Raw genomic sequence first — 20,655 nt, 5'->3', positions numbered from 1 at the left:
ACAAAACAAAAAAACCCCACCATTTATGTCTGCTTAAGAAAGCACGAGGTTTGGGCTCTCTAGAAGCTACCAGTTCTAATAACACATTCAGTGCATGTAAAATAACAACTACCCTGAGCAAAATACTCAAAGTCACAAGCCCAAACTCATAACATCAGTAAGGCTCCCCTTTTAAAGGGTTTCAGAGTAAAGCCTAGAAGAGAGATACGCCACGTTATTAGAGAAAGCAGTGAACTGGCAAAGGAGGAGGCCTGCCTTCTGGGACCCAGGGTCTCTTAGGATACACACGTGCCTCAGGCTCACTGAGGGTTAGCCATGGTTATGACTTAAGTTTTCTGCAGCAAATAGTCTTACATGGGTTGAGCATCCATTACTCGAAATGTTTGGGACTACAAGTGTTTCAGATTTCAAAGTTTTGCATAAACATGATATAAATCTTGAGGACGGGATCCAGGTCTAAACATGAAATTCAGTTGAATTGATGGTAAATCAGAAATCTGAAATGCTCCAATGAGTACTTCCTTTGAGTGTCATGTTGGCACTCAAGAAGTTTCAGATTCTGGAGCATTGTGGAGTTTGGGATACGGGATGCTCAGCCTGCATTAACACACCCCCAGCATGATTACTAACAGTGAAGATTTACTTAGGACTTCTCCGTACCTGACATTGTTAATTACTTTACAGACTTTAACTCATTTAAGCCTTATAACAACCTTTTGAGGTAAATATCATTATTGCCATTTATAAATGAGGTAACTGAGGTATAGTGAGATTCTTCAACTGTCAAAGTTTACATAACGTTAGTAACTTTAATTTACTAAAGCTTGACATAGAAGTCTTGGCTGTGACAAATTTTTAACAAGGTCAAAGCCTCATCCACTAACTCCCCTTCTCAGAATCATTTTTGTCTCTCATTCAAGTCCTAAATTCAGAAACTCCCTAACTTCTAACCCTGACCTTACTCTCTCTTCTTTGATAAATTTCACTTCTAACTATGACTATGCCTGCTAGGTGGAGGACCCCTAACTTAGAACTCTAGCAATGCTACTGAGCTGCAATCAAGAATTCTGCTGAAATTTCTCTTAAGCTTTGACCATGGTGATAATTCTCAAAATGAAGGAAAGTCCTCTAGGCAGTATAGCAGAATCTTGGGAAGGGATGTGGATATAGCTTAAAAAGTGCATTACACTCTTGATTTTATACCTGGAAGATGAAAAATAAGTTTTACAGGGCAAATTACCAAAAATACAATTTATCCAAATTGTCTCAGCTGGTAGAGACAACTGTGAACTAACTCTCTTTGAGGAAAAACCAGAATCTCAGTATGAGGTGTGTGAGTACCATTACTCTGATTAAAGCACTTGTTGACTGTCCGAAATCTACTTTCTATAACTTCAGGTCCCAGTTCTGCAAGGTGGAGATAAAAACTTGACCTAGAGTCACAGGGAGAGGAAAACACCACCTGTTATCAGGGATTCATCACTATAGCTGAAAGGAAAGGTCTTTAATAGCTCAAACAGTCTCTCTCTGTCACCCAGGCTGGAGGGCAGTGACATCATCTGGGCTCACTGCAATCTCCGCTTCCTGTGTTCAAGCGATTCTCCTGTCTCAGCCTCCTGAGTAGCTGGGATTACAGCCACCCGCCACTACGTCCAGCTAATTTTTGTGTTTTTAGTAGAGACGGGGTTTTGCCATGTTGTCCAGGCTGATCTTGAACTCCTGACCTCAGGCAATCCACCCGCCTCGGCCTCCCAAAGTGCTGGGATTACAGGCAGCAGCCACCACGCCCAGCCCCGAGTGCATCTTATGAAGCAGCCACTGTGCCTGACCGCAGGGACACGTGGCAGCATAAGGCAAGGAGGCAGAGTGTGAAGAGCTATCTCAAAACAGTGTGCTACATATGGCCCAGGTAAACCACAGCTGCCTGAAGCAGGAAGATGAGGGACATCTAAGCTGGGGAGGCAGGAAGTGGGTAATGAGGCAGGAAGGCTTCTAGGAGGAGAAGCTACCTAAGCAAAGTAATGAAGACTCCTCAGGTCCCACATCTGCAATCACATGATACCTCCAAGTGCACATCCCTAGGAAGATGCTTCAAACGGTGGGCTAGGGAATGAGGACAGCATTTTCACTAGGACATGTGCATTACCCCCGGTCCACTGCACTGCTCAGGGGCTCTTCCTTGGCATCACCACACATCTCCCCAACTTCTCCCTCCAGCAGCCTCTCAGCTGACGTGAACATGCAACCTAGCAGCATCCAGCTCACCTGGGGCCCCCAACACCCTCACACTGCTGTCAAGCTCCATGGCATAAGCCAAACAATTCTGCTTAAAGTAAATGTGAGACAGAAACAATACAAAAAGGACAGCTTATTTTTTCTTAATAGAAACCAAAAATAAACACCAGTAACAGTACATATAATTCCTTCCAGTCTTTTTTTTAAAAAAGTATACAAAATTGGGATCATCTGTATGAAAACATTTTGTGTCCCATTTTCAGTTATATTAATTTTAGGCATTTTCCACAGCACTAAGTATTCTTTTTGTTTTGCTTTTGAGGCAGAGTCTTGCTCTGTTGCCCAGGCCAGAGCCTAGTGGCATGATATTGGCTCACTGCAACTTCCACCTCCTGGGTTCAAGCGATTCTCCTGCCTCAGCCTCCTGAGTACCTGGGATTACAGGTATCCGCTACCATGCCTGGCTAATTTTTGTATTTTTAGTAGAGACGGGGTTTCACCATGTTGGCCAGGCTGGTCTCGAATTCCTAACCTCAAGTGATTCACCTTCCTTGGCCTCCCAAAGTGCTAGGATTACAGTGTGAGCCACCACACCAGGCCAATCTTACACCTTCTGACAGTATTTTTATATCCATTTACAGTATTTTTGTATCCATTAAGTAATCTCTCTTTAACCTCCTTCCCCACTACTTTTCCCATGCTCTAGTAACCACAGTTACACTCTGTATCTCTAGGAGAACATTTTTCTTTTAGCCCCACATGTAGAAGCACGCAGTATATGCCTTCCTGCGCCTGGCTTATTTCACTTAATATACTGTCTTCCAGTTCCATCCAGGTGGTTGCAAATGACATGATTTAATTCATTTTTATAGCGAATAATATTCCATTGTGTGTGTGTGTACAGCACATTTTCTTTATCCATTAAGCCAATGATGAGTATGTAGATTGATCCGTATCTTGGCTATTGTGAATGGTGCTGCCACAAACATGATGGTAGTGCAGATTATCTCTCTGATATGCTAACTTGTTTTTCCACCATCACCCTTTAAAAGACTCTTTCCTATCGTCATTTATTCCCTTTAAAATACTCTTTCCTATTGTCATTAATTCACTTTTAAATTAACTGGAATAATCTCTTCAAACTCGAAACTACTGATAGGGGGATTTAAAAATATGTATGTTCTAATCTGTAGAGCTTTTTTGTTTGTTTCTGGATGAGGTCTCGCTCTGTCACTCAGGCTGGAATGCAGTGGCACAACTTTGGCTCACTGTTGCTTTAACCTACTGGGCTCAAGCAACTCTCCCGCATCAGCCTCCTGAGTAGCTGAGGCCACAAGCACATGCCACCATGCTCAGCTTTTGTTTTTTGGACAGATGGAGTCTCACTATGTTGCTCAGGCTGCTCTTGAAACTCCTGGTTTCAAGCGATCCTCCCGCCTCCGCCTCCCAAAGTGCTGGGATTACAGGCATGAGCTACTTACTGCACTTGGCATCTGTAGAACTTGTGTTAACAGCTTTTCAGCTCATTTTCTTAGGTTTCTAGGTGGATGATTACTCCTTCTTTTCAATGGCTGGTTGGCCAGAACATCCAGATCGGTGTTCTCTATGAGTTGTGAGAGTGAACCTCTCCTTGTTCTCTTGCAGGTTTTAGTAAGAGTGTATATAGATGGTTGATCAGTGGACCTTGACCAGGGGATGACTGGACTCTCTGGGGCAGCTTTTAAACACGCACATTTTCCACAACAGAGATCTGAATTCCTAACGTAATTGATTTCTTAATAATCCATCTTTTAATTCCCATGTCTCAGTAGGTTTCAGATTTATCTTAAATAAATAGACTTAGTAGGACTGCAGCGAATTCTTTAAAAATCTATCAATGGCCAGGCGCGGGGGCTCACACCTGTAATCCCATCACTTTGGGAGGCCGAGGCGGGTGGATCCCCTGAGGTCAGGAGTTTGAGATCAGCCTGGCCAATGTGGTGAAACTCCACCTCTACTAAAAATACAAAAATCAGCCAGGCGTGGTGGTGTATGCCTGTAATCCCAGCTACTCAGGAGGCTGAGGCAGGAGAATCACTTGAACCCGGGGGGTGGAGTTTGCAGTGAGCCGACATCACGCCACTGCACTCCAGCCTGGGCAACAGAGCGAGACTCTGTCTCAAAAAATAAATAAATAAAAATCTATCAATGAGTCTGATTTAGGAATTTCACATCTATATTCATATGAGGTTGGATTATAGTCTTCTTGTGCATTAGCAAGATCAGAATTTTTATATGGACACAAAAAGCTTCATAAAATTATGGGGAAGAATTCTAATTGTGGTTTATTTCCTTTTTCTAACTCCGGTTTAATTTATATTGTTCAGAATTAGCTTTTCTCCTTGAAACACTGAAAGAATTCCCTGGCAAACCTCCTGTAGTAACTGCCAGGTTTATCTCTTTTCAAAGACCTAGGTTCTACTCTACTAAGGATGGAAACCACTAACTGTGGATTGATAGCCCACCTGGAGTCTTTTTCATTCTCTGCGTTAAGCCGATTGGCTTCCTGGGCTTTCTCAGCCATCCATCTGGTGACCAGCTCCTGGTTCTCTTCCGTAGTTTTCCTCAGTTTTCCCTCCAAGGCAGTAAAAGTGATCTGCAGGGCATCATATTCATCCTTCAGGGTCTGGTTGGCTCTTTCAAGGTCACAAAGCTTAGTGCGCAGGTCTAGGCACTCCGTCTCCAGGTCAGAGATAGTCTGCAAACATTCTGCAATTCTGGAAGCATGACATCAGAGGACGAATAGTACCTCGCCAGAGCCCTGTGCCAGAGCCAGACGGACCTGGCTGAGTGCTTAACACTTTGTCTGTTACGTCTTTTAGCCAGGCCCATCCCCATGGTTTACAGGATAATCCATTAGGAGAGGAAACACCTAAGGTGAAATTCATCCTATTAATGACTAGGAAAAACACGATGTGAAGGAAGAGAAACTTTCGATGCTTAGACTGGTAAAGGGGATTTAAAAGGAGGCTGGAAACCCTATATATTTCACCAGCTCTGACATTTCCCGAGCAAGAAAGCCTGAGCAAGTGCCCTGCCTTTCCAAGCCTCTAGACCCCTTTCCACATATTAAGGAAACCCAAGCACCCGCTACCCCAGCTCCAAGGTCTCAGGATTCAGAGTCCCCATTTATCTTGTCTGCCAGGCTTCTCCCTGGTCAGCAACAGTTTTGCTCACAAACTCATTCCCCTTTTCCCAAGGGCCATGCGCTCAGCTATCCTGGCCCTACCACCTCCACCACAGGAATATACCAGCTCCCACACACAGCGGCCACAGGAGAGCTGCTAGTGTCTCTGGGACACTTGCAAGAGCCAAGGTGACTTCCCTAGGAGGATGCTAGAAGCCCGCGGGCACTGTCCTTGCTTTTTCCTTCTCAGAGCTGGTAGAAAAGGATCCCAGAGCATGCATGCAATGAAAATCAAACTCTCGCTAAGTGCACTGTGGCCACTCACTGCCACTGGCCCTGCTCACAAGAGGTCAGCAGAACAAAGGACATGGGACCCAATGACCAGGCTCCAAGGAGGCGGGGTCTCTACTCACTTTGCTTCATTCATCTGCATCTCCCTGTCCTTCCGCTGCATTTGGTTATTCAGGTCAATCACCAATTGAGCTAACTGGGAGATAAAGAAGAATATTTTCATAAATAAAAATTTTAGGACCTCATTTGGAAACTACACAGTGGGTGGCGATTTATTTTTAAGAAAGAATAAATGAGCTGGGTGACAGCAAGGAACCTAGGCGCCTATGGGGACACAAAGGGGAACTGTCCCTGCCACTCCCTGTTGAAGGACAGCTTGGCTGGAATGAGAAGTGTTCCAGGTGACCGCCAGGGGCTTGCTGAGGACAGCTGTCTACTCCTCAACCTCAGCTACCTTTTTGGAGACTCATTTCTGCTGAAAAGATAATCAATTCAGCTGTACTGATGGTGAACTGTATTTTCCCAACTGGAGCTTTGCCGTAAGACCACCATCCAGACGAACACAGCCTAGGACTTGATTCTTTCTCATGAACGTCTCTGAAATTTCAAGGTTTGTACTGAAAAGCTTTATGAAACCATCAGTGAGGCCTTCAGCGCACCAGGTAGCAGGCTTTTGTTCTTTAAAGCCTCTCCACTCTTGCCTCTTGTGCTGATTTTGGAGCATGGTAACTGGCAGCGCTCTCACAGGACTGCCCTTCTGGTGATGGGCCTCAATCTGCCTGGTCTTTTCATTCTGTTTTCCTCACCCTTTTATTCCTATAGAGGGGACTTTTGATGCCACATATGGCTAAGGCTGCTGCCAATTCTGGTGAGAAGTGACTGAGCTCCCCCGCTCCCCACAGGACTCTCATAGAGGGCAGAAGACAGATGAGGAAAAGGGCTAGCTTTACCTCCCCACGTTTCTTGTGTAATTCAGTCAGTTCCTCTTGGTGCTTAATCCTCAGTTGGGCCATTTCTTGTAGCTGACTGTCATTCCATGTGCCATCATGTCCAGGACTAAATTGGCAAACCAGGCAGATGAAGAGAATGTGCAAAAAAGGGAGGGGGAGAAATGAGACTCCAAACCTTTCCAATTAGGCAATGAAACCATAACTCCAGAAACATGTTAACAAAGCCAATAAACCATTCAGGTGTCTCCAGCAGCTGCGGTTACAGGCACTATGAGTGGAAAGGAGGAGACATGAAACACATGGAAAAAAGCAAAGCAACTGTGACCACCAGGCACGTCAGGAATAAAGGGTGGAAAGTTCCTGAATGAAGTCCCAGTAACAGGCGCCAACAGGGCCCACTAGCTCAGCAAGGACCTGAGTGCCGATGACGCAGCAATGAGTGCAGGGCTCTGCTTTCACACAGCTGACAGTCAACTGAGAGCACGTGTGAGGTCAGCAGTCACATGTGCTTGCAAAAAACTCAAGCAGAAGAAGAAGGGGAACAGAGGGAGGGGGTCCTATTTTAACGTAATTGAGGAGGGTTTCTCCAACGTGACACATGACTAGAGACTGTAAGGAAGTGAGGAATAAGCCATGTGGACCCTTGAGGGAAGGGCCCTCTGGGCAGAGGGAGCAGCAGCAGCAGGGCCTGGAGAGGCGTACAGCAGGTGGTGTATTTGGAGGAAGAGTGACTGAAGCCCAGGCACAAGGGGACAGAGGAGGTGCGGTCAAGGACGAGGTGGGGAAATGATGCAGAGCCTTGTGGGTACCTCTGAGGGCTGTGAGGTTTACTAGGCATGAAGGGAAGCTGCTGGAGGGCTCTGAGCAGCTGAATGACTTAGGTTTTAAAAGGAGAGCAGATTGCAGTGGGGTAAGGGCCGAAACAGGAAGACCAGCCAGCAGGCTACGGTGAAGTGCAAACATGGGGCGGGGCAGTGCAGCTCAGACCAGGGTGGGAGCAGTGAGGTGAGATACGGTCTGATTCTAGATCCATTCCAAAGACAGTGCTAACAGGACTTGACTTTGAATTGGCTATGGGGTGTGAAGACAGACAGGAGTCAAGGATGAATCAAGGCTTTTGGCCTGAGCGACTGGTAGAAGGTAGGTGTCACCCACTGAAATGGGCAAGACTGTGGGAGGAGCAGGTTTTGGGGGAGGCCTAAAGAGTTCAGTTGTGGCCATTCAAGTGAAAACTGAGTATTGTCAAATGGAAACTGAGTATTAAGAGTCTGAACCTCAAGAAGAAGTCCAAGCTGGAGGCTAACATGTAGACACTGTCAGCAAACAGATGTGCCTAAAGCCACAAGAGTGAGTGAGTTCAGATCACCTCCAGAGTCAATGCAGTTTTGGAGTCTTTGCCAAGTGTTTGCATAATATCTCAGAAACAGCAGAAGACAACTAGAACTGTGGATTTATAGTTCGAGAGAAGGCTGGTGTCACAGGTGAGAATTATCGGATTATAGTGAGTAGCTGAAACCACTGTCTGGGGAAAGCTTGTACATGGAGAAAAGGAACAAGGCTGGACACTAGTATACCAACATCCAATGAGAGTGGAAAGAACTGCCCCCTCCATATGACCTAGAATAAAATAAAAAGAGGGGGATAAAGGTGGTAGTACAGCAGTCCTTCCATCTCTATATGTATTGTTATTACATAGCTAAGCACAAACTAATACCTTATCTTAAGGCAACCTGGCACTTCCCCAATCTTAACCCAAGAAGTAACGCCAAGAGATTAGAAAGTGGAACACACTTTACATGAAATCGTCCTAAATCAGGCAGAATAATTATCAAATCTCTCCCACCTTTTAAAAAATTATTGAAATGGTATCTCACTATGTTGCCCAGGCTGGCCTCGAACTCCTGGACTCAAGCATGTAAGACGTGGTCCCGCCTTCCAAGGAGCTGGCTAGCTATAGAACAGATTCATGAAATAAAAACTAACAACAGGCCAGGAACGGTGGCTCACGCCTGTAATCCCAGCACTTTGGGAGGCCGAGGCGGGCGGATCACGAGGTCAGGAGATCGAGATCATCCTGGCTAACACGGTGAAACCCCGTCTCTACTAAAAATACAAAAAATTAGCTGGGCGTGGTGGCAGGCACCTGTAGTCCCAGCTACTCGGGAGGCTGAGGCAGGAGAATGGCGTGAACCCAGAAGGCGGAGGTTGCAGTGAGCTAAGACTGCGCCACTGAACTCCAGCCTGGGCGACACAGCAAGACTCTGTCTCAAAAAAAAAAAACAAAAAACAAAACAAAAACTAACAACATAAAGAAAAACAAAAGTGTATCAAAGAGTGATGACAGAAAGTGTTAATCATGTTCAGAGGCAAAGATTCCCCCAGACAAGGATGGTTTCATTTTGGGAGGGGTTTCCAAAGAGGAACTAAAGTAGGAATCTCCAAGGAAGGGCAAAATGGAGGCAAGATCATCAGGCAGAGGAGCCTCAGGATTAGATGCTTAAACTTCAAAGTCTACCAAGACCCAGAACTCAACAGAAATGCTAGGAGAGACTAAGGCAAGTAGGATACAGCTCTTTCCATGACCCAAAGCCTCCAAGGACTTCTTATTTTACTTACAATGAATATCAGCCCACTAAGGTGCTTCGGCAAGTAGAAAAAACAATCACTCGGAGAGCATGTTTCAAGCACAGATTCCTGGAGCCCACTAACAGGTGACCTGCTTTCCTGGCAAGGCCCAGCAATCTGCATTTCTCACTTTCTGCTCTGGTGATGGGAATGTTGCTGGTTCCAGGAAGTCTGAGTAGCAGTAAAGGTGGTAGTGCTCAAACTTTAGAGGTCACTACGATCAGCTAAAGCATTTCTGAAAACACAGATTATCAGGCCCCACCCCCACAGTTTCGAATAGAGTAGGTCTGAGGTGGGGCCCAAGAATTTTTGTTTCTAACAATTTCCCAGAAGATGTCACTAGTCCAAGAACCATGCTTAGAATAAACAATTTCAAGGCTGAAGAGTCTGATTTTAAACTGTAGGCAAAGTGATGAAAATACTTAAGAGAAAGTCTGATAACTGATGCAGATCACTATTTAAGCACAGTGTGCAGTGTTTTACGGTTAATTAGGATGAGATAGGCAGGAACTCTGGAGAGACAGGAAGGAGCGGAAAGGAAACCAACAAAGTGCCCAGCTTCTGTGAACACCCTTACATTATCTAGCAAATGTCCCTTTGAGTGGTCTCCCCCACTAGACTCTACTCCTCCTCAGAACAGGGACTCTGGCTTACTCATCTCTACACCCCTAATGCCCAACCCACACTGCGGTCACAGTAGTCTATTGAGTGAATGAGGCTCTCACCACAATCTGGGAATAAGAAGATAAATAAACAAAGGAGGTGGCAAAATACATGCAAACCAAAGGATGCAAGAGGCTAGGGGGTGGAGAACCAAAGGGCTTGGTGAATATGGGGAATATGAGGAATAAAGGAATATGGAGAGGGGAAGATCCAGAGGGAAGAAGGAACCATAGATGACTCGTGGAAAACAACGATACCACGAATGGAAACAAAGAAGTCAGGAGGGCAGGCTTATTATGGATAATGTTTGTGGAAATGGAAAGACTGAACAAGGGGTAACCTGATGAAGCCCACCGTTCAACCTGCCTTGCCTGCTTTTCATCACTTTTTTCTAGTTCCAAACTCCTACTAGCAAGTCGAGTTGCCAAACAATATATAACTAAACTTCCACTAGCTTCCTTATAAATCATAAGTGACTGTGGCTCACTACAATAACTGGTGCTTAAAGTTTTTCTCCAGGAACTAGGAGGCAGCTCTTGCTCACTAAAGCCGGTTGAGACCCCCAACCCTTCAACTAGGCCCGTGTGAATGCCCAAGAGGTGATCTTTTGACATCAGAGGGCCAAAACACTCCTCCCTCAGATGATGCTAACGCCACCATTTTCTCCATGTGTCCTATGAGGAACCACATAGCTAGATTATGCTCGCGTGGAAGCCCCAATTACCTCATCTTTCCTACCCACCAATCACCTCTTCCCACACTTTAGACCACCCTGCTTTCTACTGCATAAGTACCCCCAATCCCTATTTTCAAGGAGGTGGATTTGAGACCTGTTCTCCTGCCTCCTTGCTTGGCCACGTTATGAATAAACTCTCACAAAACCCATCATCTCAGTGATTAACTTGCTGTGTGTGGGCTGAATGAACCTGGTTTACAAGATCTCCAACTAAATGACCATCCACCTGGGTGTGGTGGCTCATGCCTGTAAACCCAACACTAATGGAAGGTTGAGGAGGGAGGATCACTTAAGCCCAGGAGTAAAGACCAGCCTGGGTAACACAGTGAGACCCCTATCTCTACAAAAAATTAAAAAATTAGACTGGCATGGTGGTGCACACATGTAGTCTCCCAGCTACTCAGAAGGCTAAGGCAGGAGGATTGCTTGAGCCCTGGAGGTTGAGGCCGCGGTAAGCCATGATCATGCCACTGCACTCCAGCCTGGGCAACAGAGGGAGACCCTGCCTCAAAAAAGACTATCCCAGTGAAATTCAGCCAAAAGAACGGCTGCATATTCCAAGCACATGAGTTTGGCTAACAGATAAAGAATACAAGAATATAGTCATTAAGGGTTTAATCAGATAGAAATGTTTTTAGTTTTCAATTGGATGAATTTAGATGAAAATGGTGAAACAGCATTATCTACACCTAAAATTAACCAAAATACTAAAACTAATATCTTAAGTACTACAGAAGGCCTCCCAGGGCCACAGCCAGGCAGGATCTCCTGAACTGTTACAAAGCAAGGATGGAAGCTAGGCCCTGCCAAGCCATCTGTTCTCTGGTATCCTTCCCACTCCGTCCTCTACCAGGAGACCATCCTGCCAGATGAGGGGACATGAGAGCAGCTACAGCTCTAGGAGTAAATACATCAGGCTACAGCTACCATTTCTAGACACCATAAATCACCAACCTTGTTTTTACAATTGCTAAATGTGTCGAGATTTCAGAGCAATAATGGCTACTGTTCCCATACCAAATTTAACATGCAAACACAATTAATATTATGGAAGAGGACAATAAGACTTCAAATATATATAAATGCACAAAAATGACCCAGTAAACACAAATACCCTGCCATGAACAAATATGTATTTCATGAAATATTCTATTAATACACACCAACATATATATATGTATTTTTTTTTTTTTTTTTTTTTTTGAGACGGAGTCTCGCTCTGTCGCCCAAGCTGGAGTGCAGTGGTGTAATTTTGGCTCACTGCAACTTCCGCCTCCCAGGTTCAAGCAATTCTCTGTCTCAGCCTCCTGGGTAGCTGGGATTACAGGTGCCCGCCACCACGCCCGGCTAATTTGTGTATTTTTAGTAGAGATGGGGTTTCACCATCTCGGCCAGGCTGGTCTTGAACTCCTGACCTTGTGATCCACCCGCCTTGGCCTCCCAAAGTGCTGGGATTACAGGTGTGAGCCACCGTTCCCAGCACACACTGATATTTTTCTAATCTAGTTCTTAAAGAAAAATAAGAGCTTACTGTAATCTGCTAATTTGATTTCACAATCTACTAATACTGATGTTCCTCTACTTACTGAGGCTATGTCTCTTTAAACCCATCAGAAGTTGAAAATACATAGTAGGTTGAAAATACATTCAATACATCTCACCTACTGAGTATCATAGGTTACACTTACATTAACCTACAGTTGGGCAAAATAATCTAACACAAAGCCTATTTTATAATAAGTTGTTGAATATCTCATGCAATTTATTGAATACGAAACTGAAGGGGAAAAGCAGAATGGTCGGATGGATACTCAAAGTACAGTCCTACTGAAAGTGTATCACTTCTGCACCATTATAAAGGTTAAAAATTGTAAGCTGGGCCAGGCGCGGTGGCTCAAGCCTGTAATCCCAGCTCTTTGGGAGGCCGAGGCGGGCGGATCACGAGGTCAGGAGATCGAGACCATCCTGGCTAACACAGTGAAACCCCGTCTCTACTAAAAATACAAAAAATTAGCCGGGCGTGGTGGCATGTGCCTGTGGTCCCAGCTACTTGGGAGGCTGAGGCAGGAGAATGGCTTGAACCCAGGAGGTGGAGCTTGCAGTGAGCTGAGAATGCGCCACTGCACTCCAGCCTGGGCAACAGAGCGAGACCCCGCCTCAAAAAAAAACAACAAAAAAAATTGTAAGCTGGCCAGCGCGGTGGCTCACGCCTGTAATCGCAACACTTTCGGAAGCCAAGGTAGGTGGATCATTTGAGGTCAAGAGTTCGAGACCAGCCTGGCCAACATGCTGAAACCCTGCCTCTACTAAAAATACAAAAACTAGCCAGGTGTGGTGCTGGGTGCCTGTAGTCCCAGCTATTTGGGAGGCTGAGGCAGGAGAACTGCTTGAACCCGGGAGGTGGAGGTTGCAGGCTGCAGTGAGCTGAGATCGCACCACTGTACTCCAGCCTGGGTGACAGAGTGAGACTGTCTCAAAAAAGAAAAAAAAAAAAAGAAAAAGAAAAATTGTAAGTCGAACCACTGCAAGTTGGGGACCATTTGTATGTCGAAAAAAACACCAACCTAAAAAGGATCAAATAGACCCATACTGCACAAAAGCAATTTTTGTGTATGTGCCAATCAATCCTATATTAACAGGTTCTACATAAACCTACTCAGAAATACTTAACTTGTCTGTGATTATTTAAAAACAAACAAAGAAACAAAAAAACATGAATCCTGGCAGGTTAGATGAGAAACTGACCTAGGGTTACCACGTGAACCTGCCATAAGAAATTTCTCAAGCTCAGAGCACTGTACTGATAATAACCTTTCTAGGTATGACATACCTTTTAAAAAACAATTTTAATTACATGGTTTTAGTTCTTATTTGAAAGGAGCTAACAAAAACTGGAACACAGAAATAGTACTTGATTTGCTTTTAAATTAGAGAAGTGACAACTGAACTGAGATAAATTTCATTAGAGGAAACATAAATAATACAAGTTAGTTTCAAAATACCTTATCTCATGCCTGTTTGGTACGTCATGCTTTTCAGCCTGTAGTTTCTGGGCCAACACTGAATGAAGATCTGACTTTTCCAGCAATTTGTTATCTATTAAAATAAAAAAGTCAGAAATTAAGTTATTTATTATAACGTATGTACACTTGCTAGGTACCTACCTTGTCATGTATTGAAGGATAAAATACAGGAACATACATTCCTCAGCCATAGTAACCTATAGAGTCACCTCCAAGAATGTCTTCCCTATTAAAGGGAGCTGAAAATGCCTTCTACCCCCAAAGTTTTTGTTTCTACCTTGGGAGGAAAAAAGAAAAACACACTAAACACAATGGCAAAGTGAAATGCTATGTACCTATAAGTAAGACAGGAGAACTTTACCATAAATTGACATATCTAATTACTTTTTAGGTCAGGGAACTAGAAATACAAATGACACTCCCCAACATGGAGTTAATTAACATTTAACTCAGTCAAGTACAAAAAGGTACAGAGAATACACTCTGTACTCATTTTTATCAATGGTGTCACAGGTGGTGATACGTGAGTTAAGTCTTAAAAGAAGATGATGGGCCATGCAGAAGGAATAACAGAGTCTTTTGGTAAGTGGCTGGAAATAAACGTTGGAGCCAACACAGGAAAAAACAGGGTCAGGAATTTAGACTTCTTCTTACTGGCAATGGTTAAATAAGAGATTATAAAAGCAGGCCATTACACTAACAGATCTGTATTGGGAAAAAGTCAAAGATTATTCTGAGGCTCCTCACTCAGGCAACTGGGCGGAGGACGCTAACGTGTGAGAGAACACAGGAGAGGAGAGCTTAGAGAGGAAATGAGTTCTCTTTCCAAACACAGTAAATTTGACAGGAGACAGAGTACAGAAATTCAAAAGACAGGATTAGAAAGAACATGTAGTTCAGTGTAACAGGCACACAGGCCTATCACTGTGGCTCACGCCTGTAATCGCAGCACTTTGGAAGGCCAAGGAAGGCAAATTACCTGAGGTCAGGAGTTCAAGAACAGCCTGGCCAACACGGCGAAACTACTAAAAATACAAAAATTAGCCAGGCATGGTGGCACTTGCCCACAGTCCCAGCTACTAGGGAGACTGAGGCACAAGAATCGCTTAAATCCGGGAGGCAGAGGTTGCAGTGAGCTGAGATCGCGCCACTGCACTCCAGCCTGGGCGACAGAGTGAGACTGTCTCTAAATAAATAAATAAATGAAATGAAATAAAAAATAAGAGTAATAGGCACACAGGTACCAGTAAGATCAGATGTGGGTACCTGCTCTGCAGGTACCAAGCAGAACAAGACAGGGTTTATGCTAGTGACTATTCCTGTTAAAAGAGCTTGTTTCTCCTTTTAAGGAGTTTTGAGTCCCACTTCTTGAACCTGAAAAGAGAACTCCTGGGTAGAAACACTCTCATCTCTTAGTCAAACGAATTAGCTCAGCCAAACTGGACATTGGTTTCAACCTGGGAAATCATGGTTTAAAATCCACCAGTGTCAAAGGGCTCTAGTAAGACCTTCAGATGTTAAACCAAAGCTTAGTGCCCTGTGATAATTTTAGGTTCTTTCAAAAAACACAGGCATTCAAAAGGAGTCCTTCCCAAAGGTTCCTCCCTGAAGAGAAGGCAGGAGATGGAGGGAAGCCTTTCCCTCCCCCTACCGCTTCTTTCCACCTTTCTCTTCAGACTCAAAGGCATGGACTGAACAGAGAATAGACTCCAGGTTGATGGAGGGTCAGAACTTGACTGGCCTGGGAAGGCTGGAATGAGTGGAATGAAGGTGTTTCACAAACTATAATAGAAATGATCTCCCTAAATGTCAATCCCTCCGCCTAAACAGAAGATCTTAACATGCAAAGCCTGTCTCACTCTCCTGCCCCTTGTTAGCTTCTCATCCCGGTCTCCTGTCCTGGTCCCTCAGGCAGGCATTACTCGCTACTCTAGCACCCTTTAAAGCTATCTTCTCTCCACAACTGACCTCTTATTCTGACTGTTCTACATGCTCCTGCCCCATCAAGACGCCATTTTCAAAGTGCAGGAAAACATTCCATTTGTGTCAAAGAGATAACGCTTTACAATTACAGGCTATTATACAGATGGCTTTGAAAGCACTTATATGCACAGCACTGTTTTTATGAAGTGGGCAGGGCAAGCTTCATCCCCATTTTATAGATGAGGCAAAACAGACTCAGAAAGTAAGTGAAAATGTTCAGTGAGGGGTGAGTCAAGCCTCCAACCCAATTTGACTTTCAAAGGATATTAGCTTTTAAAGCATAAGCACCTAATAAGCACCTAATGAACTGATTTATGTCATCTGTCAGGGAATCATGTTTTGAGTAAGAGGGACTTCTTGTGCTTCTGGCTTTCTGAAACAGCACTGTTCTTCAGGGTCTCCTAGAACAGCAAAGCATCCCCTTTCTTCTTAGTTTTGTTAAAACAATGGGTGCAGTGAAAGCAAAGAACCATTTGCTGGGGGAGCCAGTGAGAAGAGCAAATGCAAAAGTTAGTCATCAAGCCTGAGTTCAAATTCTAGTCCCGGCTGGTCACGGTGGCTCATGCCTGTAATCCTAGCACTTTGGGAGGCTGAGGCAGGTACATCACCTGAGGTCAGGAGTTCAAGATCAGCCTGGCCAACATGGTGAAACCCTGTCTCTACTAAAAATACAAAAATTAGCCGGGCGTGATGGTGCTTGCCTATAGTTTCAGCAACTAGGGAGGCTGAGGCAGGAGGATCTCTTGAACCTGGGAGGTGGAGGTTGCAGTGAGCTGACATCACGCCACTTGCACTCCAGCCTAGGTGACAGAGCAAGACTCTGACTCCAAAAAAAAAAAAAAAACCCAGTCCCACCATTAACCTGCTGTGCAACCTCAGAAGTTATCTAATCTCTCTTGGCCTCAGTTCCATGTGTGAAAATGGCAATAACAGTTCCTGCTTCATACACAGAATTTTGGGAAAGATAAAATGAAATAACACATGCAAATACTTACCACAGTACTAACATCTGTCTGCACAGTAGTCATTTGGGAAGCACCAAAAAACACTGATAACTTGGCATGCAATTCTAGGCTTAATCTCACACAAACACACAAACACACACACACACACTGATACTTGTGTACTGTGATACTTGTGATTTTGTTGGTCTGGGGTGTGGCTTGGGATTTGTAATTTTTAAAAGATCCATAGGTGATTTTAATGTGCAGCTAAGTTTGAGAACTACTGATTTTGCACAATCAGAATGCAATAAAAGGCAGCAATTATTATTCTGAATATCATCATCAGCATAACTTGAGAAAGTTGTCAGGTTTACTTTCAGGGGCAGATGGAACCACCTTAGGACCATTACAATTTAGGTAAAGGTACAAACATTTCTGTACCCTTAAGCTGCAAGCAGTAAGGGGAAAGAAAACCACCTCTTTCATACTGAAGATTTCAGTAACAGTAAAGGTTCTGTCCCGCCTAAAAGATATTAAGATATTAACACCAAGGTGGGGCCGGGTTCGGTGGCTCACGCCTATAATCTCAGCACTTGGGAGGCCGAGGTGGGAAGATCGCTTGAGCCCAGGAGTTGGAGACCAGCCTGGGAAACACAGTGAGACCTCGTTCCAAAAAAATTTTTTTAAAAAAATTAGCCGAGCGTGGTGAAGCGCGTCTGTAATCCCAGCTACTCGGGAGGCTTAGGTGGGAGGATCACTTGAGCCTGGGAGTTTGAGACTGCAGTGAGCCGTGATCTCCGCCACTGCACTCCAGGCTCGGCGACACAGCGAGACCCTGATTCCCTATCCCTGTCTCCCCGCAAAAAAATCCACCAAGGTGGAGTAAGGGAAGTAAGTTTGAGGAATCAAAGGCCACGCGTTCCAGTGCATCGAGAAGGCAATGTTAATTCTGCGACTTAAAGTCCACGACCGTTTCATTAACATGACCCCATAGATGGGATGTTTCTGGGACCTATTTAAGTGCATAAGCATTGTATGAGCTACTGGGATTTACAAATACAAACACGAACTCTGCCTCCCCACAAAGATCGTACAATTTAATAGGGAAAATCCTCCAAAGATAAAACGCAGGTTAGAAAAAACATTTAAAAGGCGTGCGGCGTCCCAAGCGCGGTTTACCCGGGGCGGCCGCCATGTGTGCGGGCGGCGCCGGGGATTCGGCCTCAGGTTACCGCTGGCGCCCCGCATGCCTCCGCGGGGCCCGCCCGCCCCGCTCCCAGCCCGCACCGGCGCCGCTCACACTGCAGGATGATCTCCTCGAACGCCTGTCTCTGCAGCCGGTCCCGGCGCCTCAGTTGCTCCGAGATGTGGCGCTTCCAGCGGGGGAAGTCAGCGGCGCGGAGGCCCGACGACATGTCGCTTGCTGCCCCGGCACCTCAGGGCCACCAATGCGAGTGGGGGCTGACGGCCGCAGCCTGCAGCATGAGGCAACCACGCAATCCTGGAGCTCACCTCCACACACTAGCCGTCACCAAGGCCATCCAGGACGGTCTTCCGGCTCATGCCGGAAATGATTTTCGAGAGGGCCGGAAGACCCTCCCCTTCACCCGACGTATTTCGCCGCACGGGCTCAGGGGCCGGTGCCTGCGCAGGGCGCTCGCTAGTGACGCCAGCCTGTAGCCGGAAGCGTCAGCGGCAGAGAGGCGGCCGCTTGGGGGCGTACGGGCCCTGCGCAAGGTCCAGGTCCGCGCGGGAAGGAGGCAGGAAAGGGGCCGCTTCCGCCTGACTGCTTACTTTTATTTTGCTGCTTTTCAACCCTTTCTGTGTTTTCTTTCTTGGCCTGTCTCCCCCCAACCTTTTTTTTTTTAATCGCAGTTTAGGAACAAATGGGGTTCCCTCCATAGTAGCTCTGTGGCTGTGGATGGGTGACAACCTCCCTAAGCCTCAGTTGTCTAATCTGTAAAATGGGGACAGTAATGATACCTACCTCAGAAGGTTGTCACGAATAGTAAAAAGAAAAACCCATGTAATGCAGTCAGCACTGTGCTTGGTACAGGGGAAACCTAAGTTTACAAAGACACCTGGTGTCTTCCCAAGGCCTACCCTGACAGCAGAAGCATTGCCATCTTGGACAACTGCCACCATTTTAAGTTCCCCTTGATTAAGAAACCGCCTAAATCCAACCCAAAAACATCAGCCTAATGGCTAATGTCAGCATAACCAGAAACATTCCAACCCTAAGATAAACCCACTTCCAACCAGAAACATGCCAACCCGGAGATAGCCTCCCCTCTGGCCAGAGACTTTCCAACCCTGTAATAAACTTTCCCTCGTATAGAAACATTACGAACCTGCAACAAGCTCACTTCTTCGTAAACCCTTAAACACCCTTAGTGTGTAAGAGAAAACGCTCCTGACCAAAATCGACAAGAAGCCCCCCTCAGGTTTATTCTCCAAAATAAACCTGTCTTTGACTGTTAAGCTGCTTTTCGTGTTTCTTAATTCTTACATACCTGAAGTCAGGGTGCGTTGGCAAGAGTGTCCCACTGAACTTGGAAACAGGTTTTGTGGTTTGTTTGGGTTTTTTGTTTTTGTTTGCAATGGAGAAGAGAACTGGAAACAGGAGCTAAGAAAGATGTGAATTGTGTATCAGAGTTTGTCTTCATCGTTAGAATCCTAGAAATTGTGGCCTGACAGTAAATGGAGCCTTAGAAGGTAATCTAAGGCTGTAGATGTTGAAAGGGGTAGATGAAGACACACTGGCTCCTGAGAAAGTTGTGTCTGTGAACAAGCTCAGTAGAATGGAAAACCCAGTTCTGTAATAGAGTTGCTGGAGCTCCATCTGCCTTTAACAATTAGTGAATTTACTGCATGAAAATGGAACCAGACAAAATAGGTGGCCAAAAGAGGAAAGGAATATCAGAAACAACCTTCTCTTCCAGTGTGTCTCAAGCCCAGAGGAAGGTCCTTCAGAGACAGATAAGAAGAACTTAGGCTGAGGAGAGGAGGACAGTCAGGCTTCTAGCACTATAGTTAAAGATGGTTCACTGGTGGTCAGTATTGAGTGGACTTGAAGTCGTTGGAAGGATCCAGTGGGATCAGAAATAGAAGTGACTTCCTCACACGCTGAAGAAAATGAAAAAGTTCTGAAAGTGACCGAGAATGCCTTCAAATGCAGCAGTGGCACCACCCTTAAAAGACCATTACACCAAATCTTGACAGTTGAGCATGTTAATTTTCCACATTTATGATTAAAATATGTTTCCAAGGTTGGGCATGGTGGCTCACACCTGTAATCCCAACACTTTGGGAGGCCAAGGTGAGAGGATCACTTGAGCTCAGAAATTTGAGACCGACCAGCCTGGGCAACATGACACAACCTGTCTCTACAAAAATACAAAAAAATAGTTGAGTGTGGTGGCATGTGCCTGTAATCCTAGCTACTGGGATGGGGCTGAGGTGGGAGCATCGCTCGAGCCTAGGAGGTCAAGGCTGTAGTGAGCTGTGATCGCACCACTGTGTTCCAGCAGCCTGGTCAACAGAGCGAGACCCTGACTCTCTCTCTATATATATAAAAATATGTTTACAAATTTGCAGTTTGCCTAACCAGCAATTCCTCTTGCAGGAATTTATGCCAAGAAATATTTGGACACATGTCCACATACAAAAATCTTTGTTGCAGCATTGTTTTTAGGTTGGTGTAAAAGTAATTGCAGTTTATAATAATGGTGAGAAGTTGGAGAAAAAAATCTACATTTCCAACAATAAGAGATTGGTTAAATTACTGTACATTTATTGCTGGAAATTGTTGATAGTAACAGCAGTATATGTCATAAATCAATTTATATAAAATGAGTATGTCCCTAGCTCATCATAGACAAATATTTGTTGAACACATGAAGAATAATTTCTAAAGAAAGGATATGAAGCTCTGCTAGTCCTGCCCTCCTCCTAACTCACCAGCTTTATCTAGCACACAACCACAGCCATGCTGAAGCCTCTTACTTCCTTCTGCTTACTGTGCTCCCTCTCGTTGCAG

At 45.0% G+C, this 20,655-nt stretch overlaps 1 protein-coding gene across 4 annotated transcripts in view; it reads right to left on the bottom strand.

Moving 5' to 3' along the window:
* ATG16L1 (autophagy related 16 like 1) overlaps nt 1-18,195 on the bottom strand; it is a 43,564-nt gene extending 25,369 nt beyond the window's left edge. The window contains exons 1-5 of one of the 4 annotated variants that reach the window (XM_009238242.3): nt 17,917-18,195; nt 13,669-13,762; nt 6,643-6,748; nt 5,815-5,888; nt 4,740-4,991 (exon numbers count right to left, since the gene is read on the bottom strand). In XM_009238242.3, the coding sequence (XP_009236517.1) occupies nt 4,740-4,991; nt 5,815-5,888; nt 6,643-6,748; nt 13,669-13,762; nt 17,917-18,031 (641 nt within the window). In that variant the 5' untranslated portion in view covers nt 18,032-18,195. 4 annotated transcript variants of the gene reach the window in all.
* Nucleotides 18,196-20,655: the final 2,460 nt, after the last annotated feature.

The sequence above is a fragment of the Pongo abelii genome, chromosome 11 (assembly GCF_028885655.2).
Source record: "Pongo abelii isolate AG06213 chromosome 11, NHGRI_mPonAbe1-v2.0_pri, whole genome shotgun sequence".
In the NCBI taxonomy this organism is placed as follows: Eukaryota; Metazoa; Chordata; class Mammalia; order Primates; family Hominidae; genus Pongo; species Pongo abelii.
This window is presented reverse-complemented; position numbering and strand designations above follow the sequence as displayed.